Source organism: Oncorhynchus kisutch, unplaced genomic scaffold, assembly GCF_002021735.2.
Source record: "Oncorhynchus kisutch isolate 150728-3 unplaced genomic scaffold, Okis_V2 scaffold4064, whole genome shotgun sequence".
Taxonomy (NCBI): domain Eukaryota; kingdom Metazoa; phylum Chordata; class Actinopteri; order Salmoniformes; family Salmonidae; genus Oncorhynchus; species Oncorhynchus kisutch.
The window spans coordinates 127,501-144,073 of record NW_022266009.1 but is presented as its reverse complement, the minus strand read 5'-3'; the positions used below and the strand labels follow the sequence as shown (position 1 = coordinate 144,073).

The 16,573-nt window shown below is 46.4% G+C and overlaps 1 protein-coding gene across 2 annotated transcripts in view; it reads right to left on the bottom strand.

Annotated features, from left to right (window-relative positions):
* Positions 1-8,197: 8,197 nt before the first annotated feature.
* The window catches only part of LOC116373670 (F-box/LRR-repeat protein 18), a 15,924-nt gene continuing 7,548 nt past the window's right edge, over positions 8,198-16,573 (bottom strand). For both annotated transcript variants that reach the window (XM_031822091.1, XM_031822090.1), the window contains 3 exons: positions 15,591-16,573; positions 11,929-12,147; positions 8,198-8,625 (listed from right to left, as the gene is read on the bottom strand). The exon at positions 15,591-16,573 is cut by the window's right edge and continues 99 nt beyond it. In XM_031822091.1, coding sequence (XP_031677951.1) covers positions 8,415-8,625; positions 11,929-12,147; positions 15,591-16,573 — 1,413 coding nt within the window. In that variant the 3' untranslated portion in view covers positions 8,198-8,414. The remainder of the gene's footprint in view (positions 8,626-11,928; positions 12,148-15,590) is intronic.

The window sequence follows — 16,573 nt, the reverse complement described above, 5'->3', positions numbered from 1 at the left end:
ACCTCGTGGTCAAAACATGGAAATGGTTCCAATTGTTTCTCCGCCAGTCATTTTATCCATTGTGGTTGTCGTTATGAAAAAGTATAAACACAAAAATGACAGGCTGCCTGACATTACTATGTTGTTTTCGCTGATGAGTCATTACACACAAGTACCAGGACTGTGTGATGTCATTACACTGCCCGGCCTCCTGCCTATTCTCCTCCCTTTCTTCCTCCTGCCTCTACTCCTTGTGCCCAGCCTCTCTTCCTCCTCCCTCATCCTCCTCTCCTCCTGCCTCTCTTCCTCCTCCCTCATCCTCCTCTCCTCCTGTCCAACCTCCTGCCCAGCCTCCTGCCTCTCTTCCCGGTACAGCATCTCCTGCAGCACTGAGGTGGTCTTCTGCAAGGACCAGCGGCCCTGAAGTCCTGCCAGCCCGGCCAGTGTGGAAGGGAGAGACCAGACCTGGAGTCCTCCCAGCCCAGGTCTCTCCAAGCCCGGCCAGTGTGGAAGGGAGAGACCAGACCTGGAGTCCTCCCAGCCCAGGTCTCTCCCAGCCCGGCCAGTGTGGAGAGGGAGAGTCCAGACCTGAAGTCCTCCCAGCCAGGGTCTCTCCCAGCCCGGCCAGTGTGGAGAGGGAGAGTCCAGACCTGAAGTCCTCCCAGCCAGGGTCTCTCCCAGCCCGGCCAGTGTGGAGAGGGAGAGTCCAGACCTGAAGTCCTCCCAGCCCGGCCAGTGTGGAGAGGGAGAGTCCAGACCTGAAGTCCTCCCAGCCCGGCCAGTGTGGAGAGGGAGAGGCCAGACCTGGAGTCCTCCCAGCCAGGGTCGCTCCTAGCCCGGCCAGTGTGGAGAGGGAGAGTCCAGACCTGAAGTCCTCCCAGCCCGGCCAGTGTGGAGAGGGAGAGGCCAGACCTGAAGTCCTCCCAGCCAGGGTCGCTCCCAGCTCGGCCAGTGTGGAGAGGGAGAGTCTAGTGTCTCCATACCTGGTTCTTCTTGAACGCTGAACTGTCAAAGACCCGGTGAAGGAGAACCAGTGAACGGACCAGGAATGTTCTCCTGCGGTGCTACAGGAGCCCAAGGTTGACAGACAGTCAATGTTGAGACCAAGGTGTCTTTACTCAGACAGGGAGTCAATGCTGAGACCAAGGTGTCTTTATTTAGAGACAGGGAGTCAATGCTGAGACCAAGGTGTCTTTATTTAGACAGGGAGTCAATGCTGAGACCAAGGTGTCTTTATTTAGACAGAGAGTCAATGCTGAGACCAAGGTGTCTTTATTTAGACAGGGAGTCAATGCTGAGACCAAGGTGTCTTTATTTAGACAGGGAGTCAATGCTGAGACCAAGGTGTCTTTATTTAGACAGGGAGTCAATGCTGAGACCAAGGTGTCTTTATTCAGACAGGGAGTCAATGCTGAGACCAAGGTGTCTTTATTCAGACAGGGAGTCAATGCTGAGACCAAGGTGTCTTTATTTAGACAGGGAGTCAATGCTGAGACCAAGGTGTCTTTATTTAAACAGGGAGTCAATGCTGAGACCAAGGTGTCTTTATTCAGACAGGGAGTCAATGCTGAGACCAAGGTGTCTTTATTTAGACAGGGAGTCAATGCTGAGACCAAGGTGTCTTTATTTAAACAGGGAGTCAATGCTGAGACCAAGGTGTCTTTATTTAAACAGGGAGTCAATGCTGAGACCAAGGTGTCTTTATTCAGACAGGGAGTCAATTCTGAGACCAAGGTGTCTTTATTTAGACAGGGAGTCAATGCTGAGACCAAGGTGTCTTTATTCAGACAGGGAGTCAATGCTGAGACCAAGGTGTCTTTATTTAGACAGGGAGTCAATGCTGAGACCAAGGTGTCTTTATTTAGACAGGGAGTCAATGCTGAGACCAAGGTGTCTTTATTCAGACAGGGAGTCAATGCTGAGACCAAGGTGTCTTTATTTAGACAGGGAGTCAATGCTGAGATCAAGGTGCCTTTATTTAAACAGGGTGTCAATGCTGAGACCAAGGTGCCTTTATTTAGACAGGGAGTCAATGCTGAGACCAAGGTGTCTTTATTCAGACAGGGAGTCAATGCTGAGACCAAGGTGTCTTTATTTAGACAGGGAGTCAATGCTGAGACCAAGGTGCCTTTATTCAGACAGGGAGTCAATGCTGAGACCAAGGTGTCTTTATTCAGACAGGGAGTCAATGCTGAGAACAAGGTGCCTTTATTCAGACAGGGAGTCAATGCTGAGACCAAGGTGTCTTTATTCAGACAGGGAGTCAATGCTGAGACCAAGGTGTCTTTATTTAGACAGGGAGTCAATGCTGAGACCAAGGTGTCTTTATTTAAACAGGGTGTCAATGCTGAGACCAAGGTGCCTTTATTTAGACAGGGAGTCAATGCTGAGACCAAGGTGTCTTTATTCAGACAGGGAGTCAATGCTGAGACCAAGGTGTCTTTATTTAGACAGGGAGTCAATGCTGAGAACAAGGTGTCTTTATTCAGACAGGGAGTCAATGCTGAGACCAAGGTGTCTTTATTTAGACAGGGAGTCAATGCTGAGACCACGGTGTCTTTATTTAGACAGGGAGTCAATGCTGAGAACAAGGTGTCTTTATTCAGACAGGGAGTCAATGCTGAGACCAAGGTGTCTTTATTTAGACAGGGAGTCAATGCTGAGAACAAGGTGTCTTTATTTAGACAGGGAGTCAATGCTGAGACCACGGTGTCTTTATTCAGACAGGGAGTCAATGCTGAGACCACGGTGTCTTTATTTAGACAGGGAGTCAATGCTGAGAACAAGGTGTCTTTATTCAGACAGGGAGTCAATGCTGAGACCAAGGTGTCTTTATTTAGACAGGGAGTCAATGCTGAGACCAAGGTGTCTTTATTCAGACAGGGAGTCAATGCTGAGACCAAGGTGTCTTTATTTCAGACAGGGAGTCAATGCTGAGACCAAGGTGTCTTTATTCAGACAGGGAGTCAATGCTGAGACCACGGTGTCTTTATTTAGAGACAGGGAGTCAATGCTGAGAACAAGGTGTCTTTATTCAGACAGGGAGTCAATGCTGAGACCAAGGTGTCTTTATTCAGACAGGGAGTCAATGCTGAGACCAAGGTGTCTTTATTTAGACAGGGAGTCAATGCTGAGACCAAGGTGTCTTTATTTAGACAGGGAGTCAATGCTGAGAACAAGGTGTCTTTATTTAGACAGGGAGTCAATGCTGAGACCAAGGTGCCTTTATTTAGACAGGGAGACAATGCTGAGACCAAGGTGTCTTTATTTAGACAGGGAGTCAATGCTGAGAACAAGGTGTCTTTATTCAGACAGGGAGTCAATGCTGAGACCAAGGTGTCTTTATTCAGACAGGGAGTCAATGCTGAGACCAAGGTGTCTTTATTTAAACAGGGAGTCAATGCTGAGACCAAGGTGTCTTTATTTAAACAGGGAGTCAATGCTGAGACCAAGGTGTCTTTATTCAGACAGGGAGTCAATGCTGAGACCAAGGTGTCTTTATTCAGACAGGGAGTCAATGCTGAGACCAAGGTGTCTTTATTCAGACAGGGAGTCAATGCTGAGACCAAGGTGTCTTTATTCAGACAGGGAGTCAATGCTGAGACCAAGGTGTCTTTATTCAGACAGGGAGTCAATGCTGAGACCAAGGTGTCTTTATTTAAACAGGGAGTCAATGCTGAGACCAAGGTGTCTTTATTTAAACAGGGAGTCAATGCTGAGACCAAGGTGTCTTTATTTAGACAGGGAGTCAATGCTGAGAACAAGGTGTCTTTATTTAGACAGGGAGTCAATGCTGAGACCACGGTGTCTTTATTTAGACAGGGAGTCAATGCTGAGACCAAGGTGTCTTTATTCAGACAGGGAGTCAATGCTGAGACCACGGTGTCTTTATTTAGACAGGGAGTCAATGCTGAGACCAAGGTGTCTTTATTCAGACAGGGAGTCAATGCTGAGACCAAGGTGTCTTTATTTAGACAGGGAGTCAATGCTGAGACCAAGGTGTCTTTATTTAGACAGGGAGTCAATGCTGAGAACAAGGTGTCTTTATTTAGACAGGGAGTCAATGCTGAGAACAAGGTGTCTTTATTTAGACAGGGAGTCAATGCTGAGAACAAGGTGTCTTTATTTAGACAGGGAGTCAATGCTGAGAACAAGGTGTCTTTATTCAGACAGGGAGTCAATGCTGAGACCAAGGTGTCTTTATTCAGACAGGGAGTCAATGCTGAGAACAAGGTGTCTTTATTCAGACAGGGAGTCAATGCTGAGACCAAGGTGTCTTTATTCAGACAGGGAGTCAATGCTGAGACCAAGGTGTCTTTATTTAGACAGGGAGTCAATGCTGAGACCAAGGTGTCTGTTCCAGATTCATAAACACAATAAAACATTATTTACATCAATACATGAAAACATTTGTTCCATGAAATATAGAGGCAGAAATGACAGACAGTTGAGCTCAACTGAAATGAGCTCAATATAACTGAAATGAGCTCAATATAACTGAAATGAGCTCAATATAACTGAAATGAGCTCAATATAACTGAAATGAGCTCAATATAACTGAAATGAGCTCAATATAACTGAATTTATTGAACATTTATATGTACTTGCATGTGATGTAATTACACAGGCCGATGCTGCAGGGATGTAATGAGGTCATGTGATGTAATTACACAGGCCGATGCTGTACTGCAGGGATGTAATGAGGTCATGTGATGTAATTACACAGGCCGATGCTGCAGGGATGTAATGAGGTCATGTGATGTAATTACACAGGCCGATGCTGCAGGGATGTAATGAGGTCATGTGAAGCATCCTTTCTTCCATCGCATGTTTGGAACAATGACAAAGACATCGGCAACTTTGTATTCTGTCGTCAACTCCGTTCTGAAGTGACCTGGCGGGCACCGTCAGGCAGAGATAAACATCTTGATTTATGTTCAGTGAGATCTGAGTATACAGTGTAAAACATCTACGCACTTAGCTGACATTTGTATGTTATTTTAACAAGCTTTTTCAAGTACAACATTAATATAATGATGGTTTTGGGAAACATTGAAGGAGATTTAATGATGCTCCTAACTTCTGAGAAATCAGTCTCTCTGGGTCTCCTGTTCTCTCACCCAGAGGATTATGGTTGTATCCCAGGACCAGTTGGCTCCACGTTCAGTCTCTCTGGGTCTCCTGTTCTCTCACCCAGAGGATTATGGTTGTATCCCAGGACCAGTTGGCTCCACGTTCAGTCTCTCTGGGTCTCCTGTTCTCTCACCCAGAGGATTATGGTTGTATCCCAGGACCAGTTGGCTCCACGTTCAGTCTCTCTGGGTCTCCTGTTCTCTCACCCAGAGGATTATGGTTGTATCCCAGGACCAGTTGGCTCCACGTTCAGTCTCTCTGGGTCTCCTGTTCTCTCACCCAGTGGATTATGGTTGTATCCCAGGACCAGTTGGCTCCACGTTCAGTCTCTCTGGGTCTCCTGTTCTCTCACCCAGAGGATTATGGTTGTATCCCAGGACCAGTTGGCTCCACGTTCAGTCTCTCTGGGTCTCCTGTTCTCTCACCCAGAGGATTATGGTTGTATCCCAGGACCAGTTGGCTCCACGTTCAGTCTCTCTGGGTCTCCTGTTCTCTCACCCAGAGGATTATGGTTGTATCCCAGGACCAGTTGGCTCCACGTTCAGTCTCTCTGGGTCTCCTGTTCTCTCACCCAGAGGATTATGGTTGTATCCCAGGACCAGTTGGCTCCACGTTCAGTCTCTCTGGGTCTCCTGTTCTCTCACCCAGAGGATTATGGTTGTATCCCAGGACCAGTTGGCTCCACGTTCAGTCTCTCTGGGTCTCCTGTTCTCTCTCCCAGAGGATTATGGTTGTATCCCAGGACCAGTTGGCTCCACGTTCAGTCTCTCTGGGTCTCCTGTTCTCTCACCCAGAGGATTATGGTTGTATCCCAGGACCAGTTGGCTCCACGTTCAGTCTCTCTGGGTCTCCTGTTCTCTCTCCCAGAGGATTATGGTTGTATCCCAGGACCATGTTCAGTCTCCTTGGGTCTCCTGTTCTCTCACCCAGAGGATTATGGTTGTATCCTAAATGGCAAGTCTCTCTCCCTCCCTCCCTGCTAGAGGCACGTCTCTCTCCCTCCCCCCTCCCTCCCTGCTAGAGGCACGTCTCTCTCCCTCCCTCCCTCCCTGCTAGAGGCACGTCTCTCTCCCTCCCTCCCTCCCTGCTAGAGGCACGTCTCTCTCCCTCCCTCCCTCCCTGCTAGAGGCACGTCTCTCTCCCTCCCTCCCTCCCTCCCTGCTAGAGGCACGTCTCTCTCCCTCCCTCCCTCCCTGCTAGAGGCACGTCTCTCTCCCTCCCTCCCTCCCTGCTAGAGGCACGTCTCTCTCCCTCCCTCCCTCCCTGCTAGAGGCACGTCTCTCTCCCTCCCTCCCTCCCTGCTAGAGGCACGTCTCTCTCCCTCCCTCCCTCCCTGCTAGAGGCACGTCTCTCTCCCTCCCTCCCTCCCTGCTAGAGGCACGTCTCTCTCCCTCCCTCCCTCCCTGCTAGAGGCACGTCTCTCTCCCTCCCTCCCTCCCTGCTAGAGGCACGTCTCTCTCCCTCCCTCCCTCCCTGCTAGAGGCACGTCTCTCTCCCTCCCTCCCTCCCTGCTAGAGGCACGTCTCTCTCCCTCCCTCCCTCCCTGCTAGAGGCACGTCTCTCTCCCTCCCTCCCTCCCTGCTAGAGGCACGTCTCTCTCCCTCCCTCCCTCCCTGCTAGAGGCACGTCTCTCTCCCTCCCTCCCTCCCTGCTAGAGGCACGTCTCTCTCCCTCCCTCCCTCCCTGCTAGAGGCACGTCTCTCTCCCTCCCTCCCTCCCTGCTAGAGGCACGTCTCCCTCCCTCCCTCCCTCCCTGCTAGAGGCACGTCTCTCTCCCTCCCTCCCTCCCTCCCTGCTAGAGGCACGTCTCCCTCCCTCCCTCCCTCCCTGCTAGAGGCACGTCTCTCTCCCTCCCTCCCTCCCTCCCTGCTAGAGGCACGTCTCTCTCTCTCCCTCCCTCCCTCCCTGCTAGAGGCACGTCTCTCTCTCTCTCTCTCTCTCCCTCCCTCCCTCCCTCCCTCCCTCCCTCCCTCCCTGCTAGAGGCACGTCTCTCCCTCCCTCCCTCCCTCCCTCCCTGCTAGAGGCACGTCTCTCTCTCTCCCTCCCTGCTAGAGGCACGTCTCTCTCCCTCCCTCCCTGCTAGAGGCACGTCTCTCTCCCTCCCTCCCTGCTAGAGGCACGTCTCTCTCCCTCCCTCCCTGCTAGAGGCACGTCTCTCTCCCTCCCTCCCTGCTAGAGGCACGTCTCTCTCCCTCCCTCCCTGCTAGAGGCACGTCTCTCTCCCTCCCTCCCTGCTAGAGGCACGTCTCTCTCCCTCCCTCCCTGCTAGAGGCACGTCTCTCTCCCTCCCTCCCTGCTAGAGGCACGTCTCTCTCCCTCCCTCCCTGCTAGAGGCACGTCTCTCTCCCTCCCTCCCTGCTAGAGGCACGTCTCTCTCCCTCCCTCCCTGCTAGAGGCACGTCTCTCTCCCTCCCTCCCTGCTAGAGGCACGTCTCTCTCCCTCCCTCCCTGCTAGAGGCACGTCTCTCTCTCTCCCTCCCTGCTAGAGGCACGTCTCTCTCTCTCCCTCCCTGCTAGAGGCACGTCTCTCTCTCTCCCTCCCTGCTAGAGGCACGTCTCTCTCTCTCCCTCCCTGCTAGAGGCACGTCTCTCTCTCTCCCTCCCTGCTAGAGGCACGTCTCTCTCTCTCCCTCCCTGCTAGAGGCACGTCTCTCTCTCTCCCTCCCTGCTAGAGGCACGTCTCTCTCTCTCCCTCCCTGCTAGAGGCACGTCTCTCTCTCTCCCTCCCTGCTAGAGGCACGTCTCTCTCTCTCCCTCCCTGCTAGAGGCACGTCTCTCTCTCTCCCTCCCTGCTAGAGGCACGTCTCTCTCTCTCCCTCCCTGCTAGAGGCACGTCTCTCTCCCTCCCTGCTAGAGGCACGTCTCTCTCCCTCCCTGCTAGAGGCACGTCTCTCTCCCTCCCTGCTAGAGGCACGTCTCTCTCCCTCCCTGCTAGAGGCACGTCTCTCTCCCTCCCTGCTAGAGGCACGTCTCTCTCCCTCCCTGCTAGAGGCACGTCTCTCTCCCTCCCTGCTAGAGGCACGTCTCTCTCCCTCTCACACTTCGTCTTCGATTAATAAAGTAGTTTAAAAAATATGACTTTTCTTTTTTTCTCACTCAGATCGGGTCTGGATCCAACCATGTCGATATGGAACGGGGTCTAGTTGTCCTCAGTCTCTATATTAAACAGAATAATTGATGCACTTCGGGTCCGGGTGGGACAGCCCCAGGTCCAGTTCGGAACAGGTCCAACTTTTTGAACCCGTGAAGACCTCTAATCTGAGGGGCTGTGATTGGCTAGATGCTTCTTCACTCTCTGGCATCACCATGGTGATGAGGGGCTCTGATTGGCTAGTTGCCTCTTTGCTCTCTGGTGTCCCAATTGTGACGAGGGCGGGGCCTGGGCAACGCGGCTTTGGAAGAGGGTCAGTTGATCGAGCAGTGGGAGGGGCATGTCTCTGATGACCAATGGAAGGTCTTCATGGAGCAGAGGGTAGATGACCACACTGAGGGCCGGACGCTCCACAGAGAACCTAGAGGAAGGAGAGGGCTTCATTATATAGAAAAACCCTCATATAGAACTATCATTATATAGAACTATCATTATATAGAACTATCCTTATATAGAACTATCATTATATAGAACTATCAGTATATAGAACTATCAGTATATATAGAACTATCATTATATATAACTATCAGTATATAGAACTATCAGTATATAGAACTATCATTATATAGAACTATCAGTATATATATAACTATCATGATATAGAACTATCAGTATATATAGAACTATCATTATATAGAACTATCAGTATATATAGAACTATCATTATATAGAACTATCAGTATATATAGAACTATCATTATATATAACTATCATTATATATAACTATCAGTATATATATAACTATCAGTATATATAACTATCATTATATAGAACTACCCTCAAATAGAACTACCCTCATATAGAACTACCCTCATATAGAACTACCCTCATATAGAACTACCCTCATATAGAACTACCCTCATATAGAACTACCCTCATATAGAACTACCCTCATATAGAACTACCCTCAAATAGAACTAACCTCATATAGAACTAACCTCATATAGAACTAACCTCAAATAGAACTAACCTCATATAGAACTAACCTCAAATAGAACTAACCTCATATAGAACTAACCTCATATAGAACTAACCTCAAATAGAACTAACCTCAAATAGAACTAACCTCAAATAGAACTAACCTCAAATAGAACTAACCTCAAATAGAACTAACCTCATATAGAACTATCATTATATAGAACTATCAGTATATATAACTATCATTATATAGAACTACCCTCAAATAGAACTACCCTCAAATAGAACTAACCTCAAATAGAACTACCCTCATATAGAACTACCCTCATAACTATCCTCATATCCTCCAATACCCTACTCAACAAATTGGATGCAGTCTATCACAGTGCAATCCGTTTTATCACCAAAGCCCCATATACTACCCACCATTGCGACCTGTACGCTCTCGTTGGCTGGCCCTCGCTTCATACTCGTCGCCAAACCCACTGGCTCCATGTCATCTACAAGACCCTGCTAGGTAAAGTCCCACCTTATCTCAGCTTGCTGGTCACCATAGCATCTCCAACCTGTAGCACACGCTCCAGCAGGTATATCTCTCTAGTCACCCCCAAAACCAATTCTTTCTTTGGCCGCCTCTCCTTCCAGTTCTCTGCTGCCAATGACTGGAACGAACTACAAAAATCTCTGAAACTGGAAACACTTATCTCCCTCACTAGCTTTAAGCACCAACTGTCAGAGCAGCTCACAGATTACTGCACCTGTACATAGCCCACCTATAATTTAGCCCAAACAACTACCTCTTTCCCAACTGTATTTAATTTTAATTTATTTATTTATTTTGCTCCTTTGCACCCCATTATTTTTTTATTTCTACTTTGCACATTCTTCCATTGCAAAACTACCATTCCAGTATTTTACTTGCTATATTGTATTTACTTTGCCATCTTGGCCTTTTTTGCCTTTACCTCCCTTCTCACCTCATTTGCTCACATTGTATATAGACTTGTTTATACTGCATTATTGACTGTATGTTTGTTTTTACTCCATGTGTAACTCTGTGTCGTTTTATCTGTCGAACTGCTTTGCTTTATCTTGGCCAGGTCGCAATTGTAAATGAGAACTTGTTCTCAACTTGCCTACCTGGTTAAATAAAGGTAAAAAAAATAAATAAAAAATATAGAACTACCCTCATATAGAACTACCCTCATATAGAACTACCCTCATATAGAACTACCCTCATATAGAACTACCCTCATATAGAACTACCCTCATATAGAACTACCCTCATATAGAACTACCCTCATATAGAACTACCCTCATATAGAACTACCCTCATATAGAACTACCCTCATAAAGAACTATCAGTATATATAGAACTACCCTCATATAGAACTATCAGTATATATAGAACTACCCTCATATAGAACTATCAGTATATATAGAACTACCCTCATATAGAACTACCCTCATATAGAACTACCCTCATATAGAACTACCCTCATATAGAACTACCCTCATATAGAACTATCAGTATATAGAACTATCCTCATATAGAACTATCATTATATAGAACTATCATTATATAGAACTACCCTCATATAGAATTATCCTCATATAGAACTATCCTCATATAGAACTATCCTCATATAGAACTATCATTATATTATCATTATATAGAACTAACCTCATATAGAACTAACCTCATATAGAACTACCCTCATATAGAACTATCATTATATTATCATTATATAGAACTATCATTATATTATCATTATATAGAACTAACCTCATATAGAACTAACCTCATATAGAACTAACCTCATATAGAACTAACCTCATATAGAACTAACCTCATATAGAACTATCCTTATATAGAACTAACCTCATATAGAACTATCCTCATATAGAACTAACCTCATATAGAACTAACCTCATATAGAACTATCCTTATATAGAACTATCATTATATAGAACTATCATTATATTATCATTATATAGAACTAACTTCATATAGAACTAACCTCAGATAGAACTATCCTTATATAGAACTATCATTATATAGAATTATCCTCATATAGAACTATCCTCATATAGAACTATCAGTATATAGAACTACCCTCATATAGAACTATGAGTATATAGAACTACCCTCAAATAGAACTATGAGTATATAGAACTATCCTCATATAGAACTATCCTCATATAGAACTATGAGTATATAGAACTATCCTCATATAGAACTATCAGTATATAGAACTATCCTCATATAGAACTATCAGTATATAGAACTATCCTCATATAGAACTATGAGTATATAGAACTACCCTCATATAGAACTATGAGTATATAGAACTACCCTCATATAGAACTATGAGTATATAGAACTACCCTCATATAGAACTATGAGTATATAGAACTACCCTCATATAGAACTATGAGTATATAGAACTACCCTCATATAGAACTATGAGTATATAGAACTACCCTCATATAGAACTATGAGTATATAGAACTACCCTCATATAGAACTATGAGTATATAGAACTACCCTCATATAGAACTATGAGTATATAGAACTACCCTCATATAGAACTATGAGTATATAGAACTACCCTCATATAGAACTATGAGTATATAGAACTACCAATATATAGAACTATCATTATATAGAACTCTCCTCCAGACAGAGAGACAGACTCCCCACCGGCCAGACAGAGAGACAGACTCCCCAGTCAGACAGACTCACCGGTCTAGCAGTGTTTTCTGTAGCGTCCGACACGCCACCAGAGTTCCACCCAAGAACATGTGACACATCATGACGTCACGGCAACACTCCATGAAGGTAACCACGGCAGCGGGGTGGAAGGTTCCGTTCCGCGAGATGAGACAGAGGCGGCGGAGACGAGAACAGCATGACAACGCCTCCCAGAATGCACCGTTACACACCAGGTAGGGCTGCTCCAACCTACCCACACACACATTATATACAGTACCAGTCAAAAGTTTGGACACACCTCCTCATTCCAGTTTTTATTTTTTTTACTATTTTCTCATTGAAGAATAATAGTGAAGACATCAAAACTATGAAATAACACATATGGAATTATGTAGTAACCAAAAAAGTGTTAAACAAATCAAAAATATATTTTATATTTGAGATTCTTAAAATATCCCCCCCGCACCCCCCTTTGCCTTGAAGACAGCTTTGCACACTCTTGGCATTCTCTCAACCAGCTTCATGAGGTAGTCACCTGGAATGCATTTCAGTTAACAGGTTTGCCTTATTAAAAAGTTCACGCGGAATTTATTTCCTTCTTAATGCCAATCAGTTGTGTTGTGACAAGGTAGGGGGGGGTATACAGAAGAAGTCCATATTATGGCAAGAACAGCTCAAATAAGCAAAGAGAAACGACAGTCCATCATTACTTTAAGACATGAAGGTCAGTCCATCATTACTTTAAGACATGAAGGTCAGTCCATCATTACTTTAAGACATGAAGGTCAGTCCATCATTACTTTAAGACATGAAGGTCAGTCCATCATTACTTTAAGACATGAAGGTCAGTCCATCATTACTTTAAGGCATGAAGGTCAGTCCATCATTACTTTAAGGCATGAAGGTCAGTCCATCATTACTTTAAGACATGAAGGTCAGTCCATCATTACTTTAAGACATGAAGGTCAGTCCATCATTACTTTAAGACATGAAGGTCAGTCCATCATTACTTTAAGACATGAAGGTCAGTCCATCATTACTTTAAGACATGAAGGTCAGTCCATCATTACTTTAAGACATGAAGGTCAGTCCATCATTACTTTAAGACATGAAGGTCAGTCCATCATTACTTTAAGACATGAAGGTCAGTCCATCATTACTTTAAGACATGAAGGTCAGTCCATCATTACTTTAAGACATGAAGGTCAGTCCATCATTACTTTAAGACATGAAGGTCAGTCCATCATTACTTTAAGACATGAAGGTCAGTCCATCATTACTTTAAGACATGAAGGTCAGTCCATCATTACTTTAAGACATGAAGGTCAGTCCATCATTACTTTAAGACATGAAGGTCAGTCCATCATTACTTTAAGACATGAAGGTCAGTCCATCATTACTTTAAGACATGAAGGTCAGTCCATCATTACTTTAAGGCATGAAGGTCAGTCCATCATTACTTTAAGACATGAAGGTCAGTCCATCATCACCATAGTATATATAATGAACATAATAGTATATATAATGTACATAATAGTATATATAATGTACATAATAGTATATATAATGTACATAATAGTATATATAATGTACATAATAGTATATATAATGTACATAATAGTATATATAAAGTACATAATAGTATATATAATGTATAATGTCAATGTATATCATGTGTTTACTGTATATAATGTATATATATAATGTGTGTATAATGTGTGTATAAATCATGTATTTAATGTGTATAATGTGTGTATAATGTGTATAAATCATGTATTTAATGTGTATAATGTGTGTATAATGTGTATAAATCATGTATTTAATGTGTATGTGTATAATGTATGTATAATGTGTATAATAGTATATATCATGTATTTAATGTGTATAATGTATTTAATGTGTATAATGTATATAATAGTATATATAATGTATATGTATAATGTACACATTGTGTATATATATTGTGTATATAATGTATAGAACAGTTTGTAGCTAGTAAAGAACAGAAAGGCCTGTTGATGTGTGTGTATATATATATATATATATATATAAAATGAATATTATAATATTGTAGTAATATAATATAGTAATACTTGTGTGCAGTTCCTCAGTGTGTATGTAGTCTCACCGTAGCTGTGAGCTGGGTGCAGTTCCTCAGTGTGTATGTAGTCTCACCGTAGCTGTGTGAGCTGGGTGCAGTTCCTCAGTGTGTGTATGTAGTCTCACCGTAGCTGTGTGAGCTGGGTGCAGTTCCTCAGTGTGTATGTAGTCTCACTGTAGCTGTGTGAGCTGGGTGCAGTTCCTCAGTGTGTGTATGTAGTCTCACCGTAGCTGTGAGCTGGGTGTAGTTCCTCAGTGTGTGTATGTAGTCTCACCGTAGCTGTGAGCTGGGTGCAGTTCCTCAGTGTGTGTATGTAGTCTCACCGTAGCTGTGAGCTGGGTGCAGTTCCTCAGTGTGTGTATGTAGTCTCACCGTAGCTGTGTGAGCTGGGTGCAGTTCCTCAGTGTGTATGTAGTCTCACCGTAGCTGTGTGAGCTGGGTGTAGTTCATCAGTGTGTATGTAGTCTCACCGTAGCTGTGAGCTGGGTGCAGTTCCTCAGTGTGTATGTAGTCTCACCGTAGCTGTGTGAGCTGGGTGCAGTTCCTCAGTGTGTATGTAGTCTCACCGTAGCTGTGAGCTGGGTGTAGTTCCTCAGTGTGTATGTAGTCTCACCGTAGCTGTGAGCTGGGTGTAGTTCCTCAGTGTGTATGTAGTCTCACCGTAGCTGTGAGCTGGGTGCAGTTCCTCAGTGTGTGTATGTAGTCTCACCGTAGCTGTGTCAGCTGGGTGCAGTTCCTCAGTGTGTATGTAGTCTCACCGTAGCTGTGTGAGCTGGGTGCAGTTCCTCAGTGTGTATGTAGTTTCACCGTAGCTGTGTGAGCTGGGTGCAGTTCCTCAGTGTGTATGTAGTCTCACCGTAGCTGTGTGAGCTGGGTGCAGTTCCTCAGTGTGTATGTAGTCTCACCGTAGCTGTGTCAGCTGGGTGCAGTTCCTCAGTGTGTATGTAGTCTCACCGTAGCTGTGTGAGCTGGGTGCAGTTCCTCAGTGTGTATGTAGTCTCACCGTAGCTGTGTGAGCTGGGTGCAGTTCCTCAGTGTGTATGTAGTCTCACCGTAGCTGTGTGAGCTGGGTGCAGTTCCTCAGTGTGTGTATGTAGTCTCACCGTAGCTGTGAGCTGGGTGCAGTTCCTCAGTGTGTGTATGTAGTCTCACCGTAGCTGTGATCTGGGTGCAGTTCCTCAGTGTGTATGTAGTCTCACCGTAGCTGTGAGCTGAGTGCAGTTCCTCAGTGTGTGTATGTAGTCTCACCGTAGCTGTGAGCTGGGTGCAGTTCCTCAGTGTGTATGTAGTCTCACCGTAGCTGTGTGAGCTGGGTGTAGTTCCTCAGTGTGTGTATGTAGTCTCACCGTAGCTGTGAGCTGGGTGCAGTTCCTCAGTGTGTGTATGTAGTCTCACCGTAGCTGTGTGAGCTGGGTGTAGTTCCTCAGTGTGTATGTAGTCTCACCGTAGCTGTGAGCTGGGTGTAGTTCCTCAGTGTGTATGTAGTCTCACCGTAGCTGTGTGAGCTGGGTGTAGTTCCTCAGTGTGTATGTAGTCTCACCGTAGCTGTGTGAGCTGGGTGCAGTTCCTCAGTGTGTGTATGTAGTCTCACCGTAGCTGTGTGAGCTGGGTGCAGTTCCTCAGTGTGTCCAGCAGGGCGGCGCTGTAGTTCCAGGTCTTTAAGGACCCCAGGTTGGCCAGAGATAATGCCTGTAGGTCCCGGCAGTGCTCAGCCACCTGTACCAGCCCAGTCCCCTTCAGGACCCCCGGCAGCCCCGCCAGCGTCAGCCTCCGCAGCCCCCGGAACCCCCGGAGAGCCGCAACGTGCGTGTCCCCCACCCCGCGAGCGTTCACACACGTCCTCTGATCCACACACACCCTGGCACAGGGCTCAAGACGCGGCAGTGCGGAGATGAAGCCCGGTCCTGTTATCTCCAGAACCTCCAGACAGGGGCAGCCGGCCAGTAGGGTACCCAGCCCAGAGGTGCCCTCCCTGGGGAGAGAGTCCCCGGAGCCTGGCCTGTAGGTCTGGAGCCCCACGCGGGACGGCTTCCTCAGTCCCAGCAGCAGAGAGGAGGGGGAGGGGGAAGGGGACGGTGTGTGTGAACCGTCCGACAGGGCGCACGCGGGCAGCGCCAGAGACCGGAGGTGTGTGAGTTTGGACAGGCTGGTACACAGGTGTGTGTTGGCCTCCAGCCCAGGTGTGTGTGCGTTGTCATGGTGATAGTGTGTGTGTAACAGGTTGAGGTGTGACAGATTGGGACAGCAAATAACCAGCCGGCTCATCGCCTCGGCAACAAGCTCCTCCTCTCCCCGCGCTCTACTGCACTCTGGATAATTGGAGGTGTGGCCTATACCACTAAGATTCAGGCTGACCAATCGCGTCGAGTCTCTCACTCCAGTGCCAGTCAGCGATTGGATGACAGTTTGTCGTAACGTGGGGCAACGGGAGAAGTTCAAGTGCTTGGGAGCGTTGCTAAGAAGGACCCGTCCTAGCGACGTGGCGTCCAACCAGGAGCGAGGCAACTGCAGGGCTTCCAGGTCGCCATGCTGAACGAGGCTATGGGCCAATGAGGACGCAGCAGGCCAGTGGGC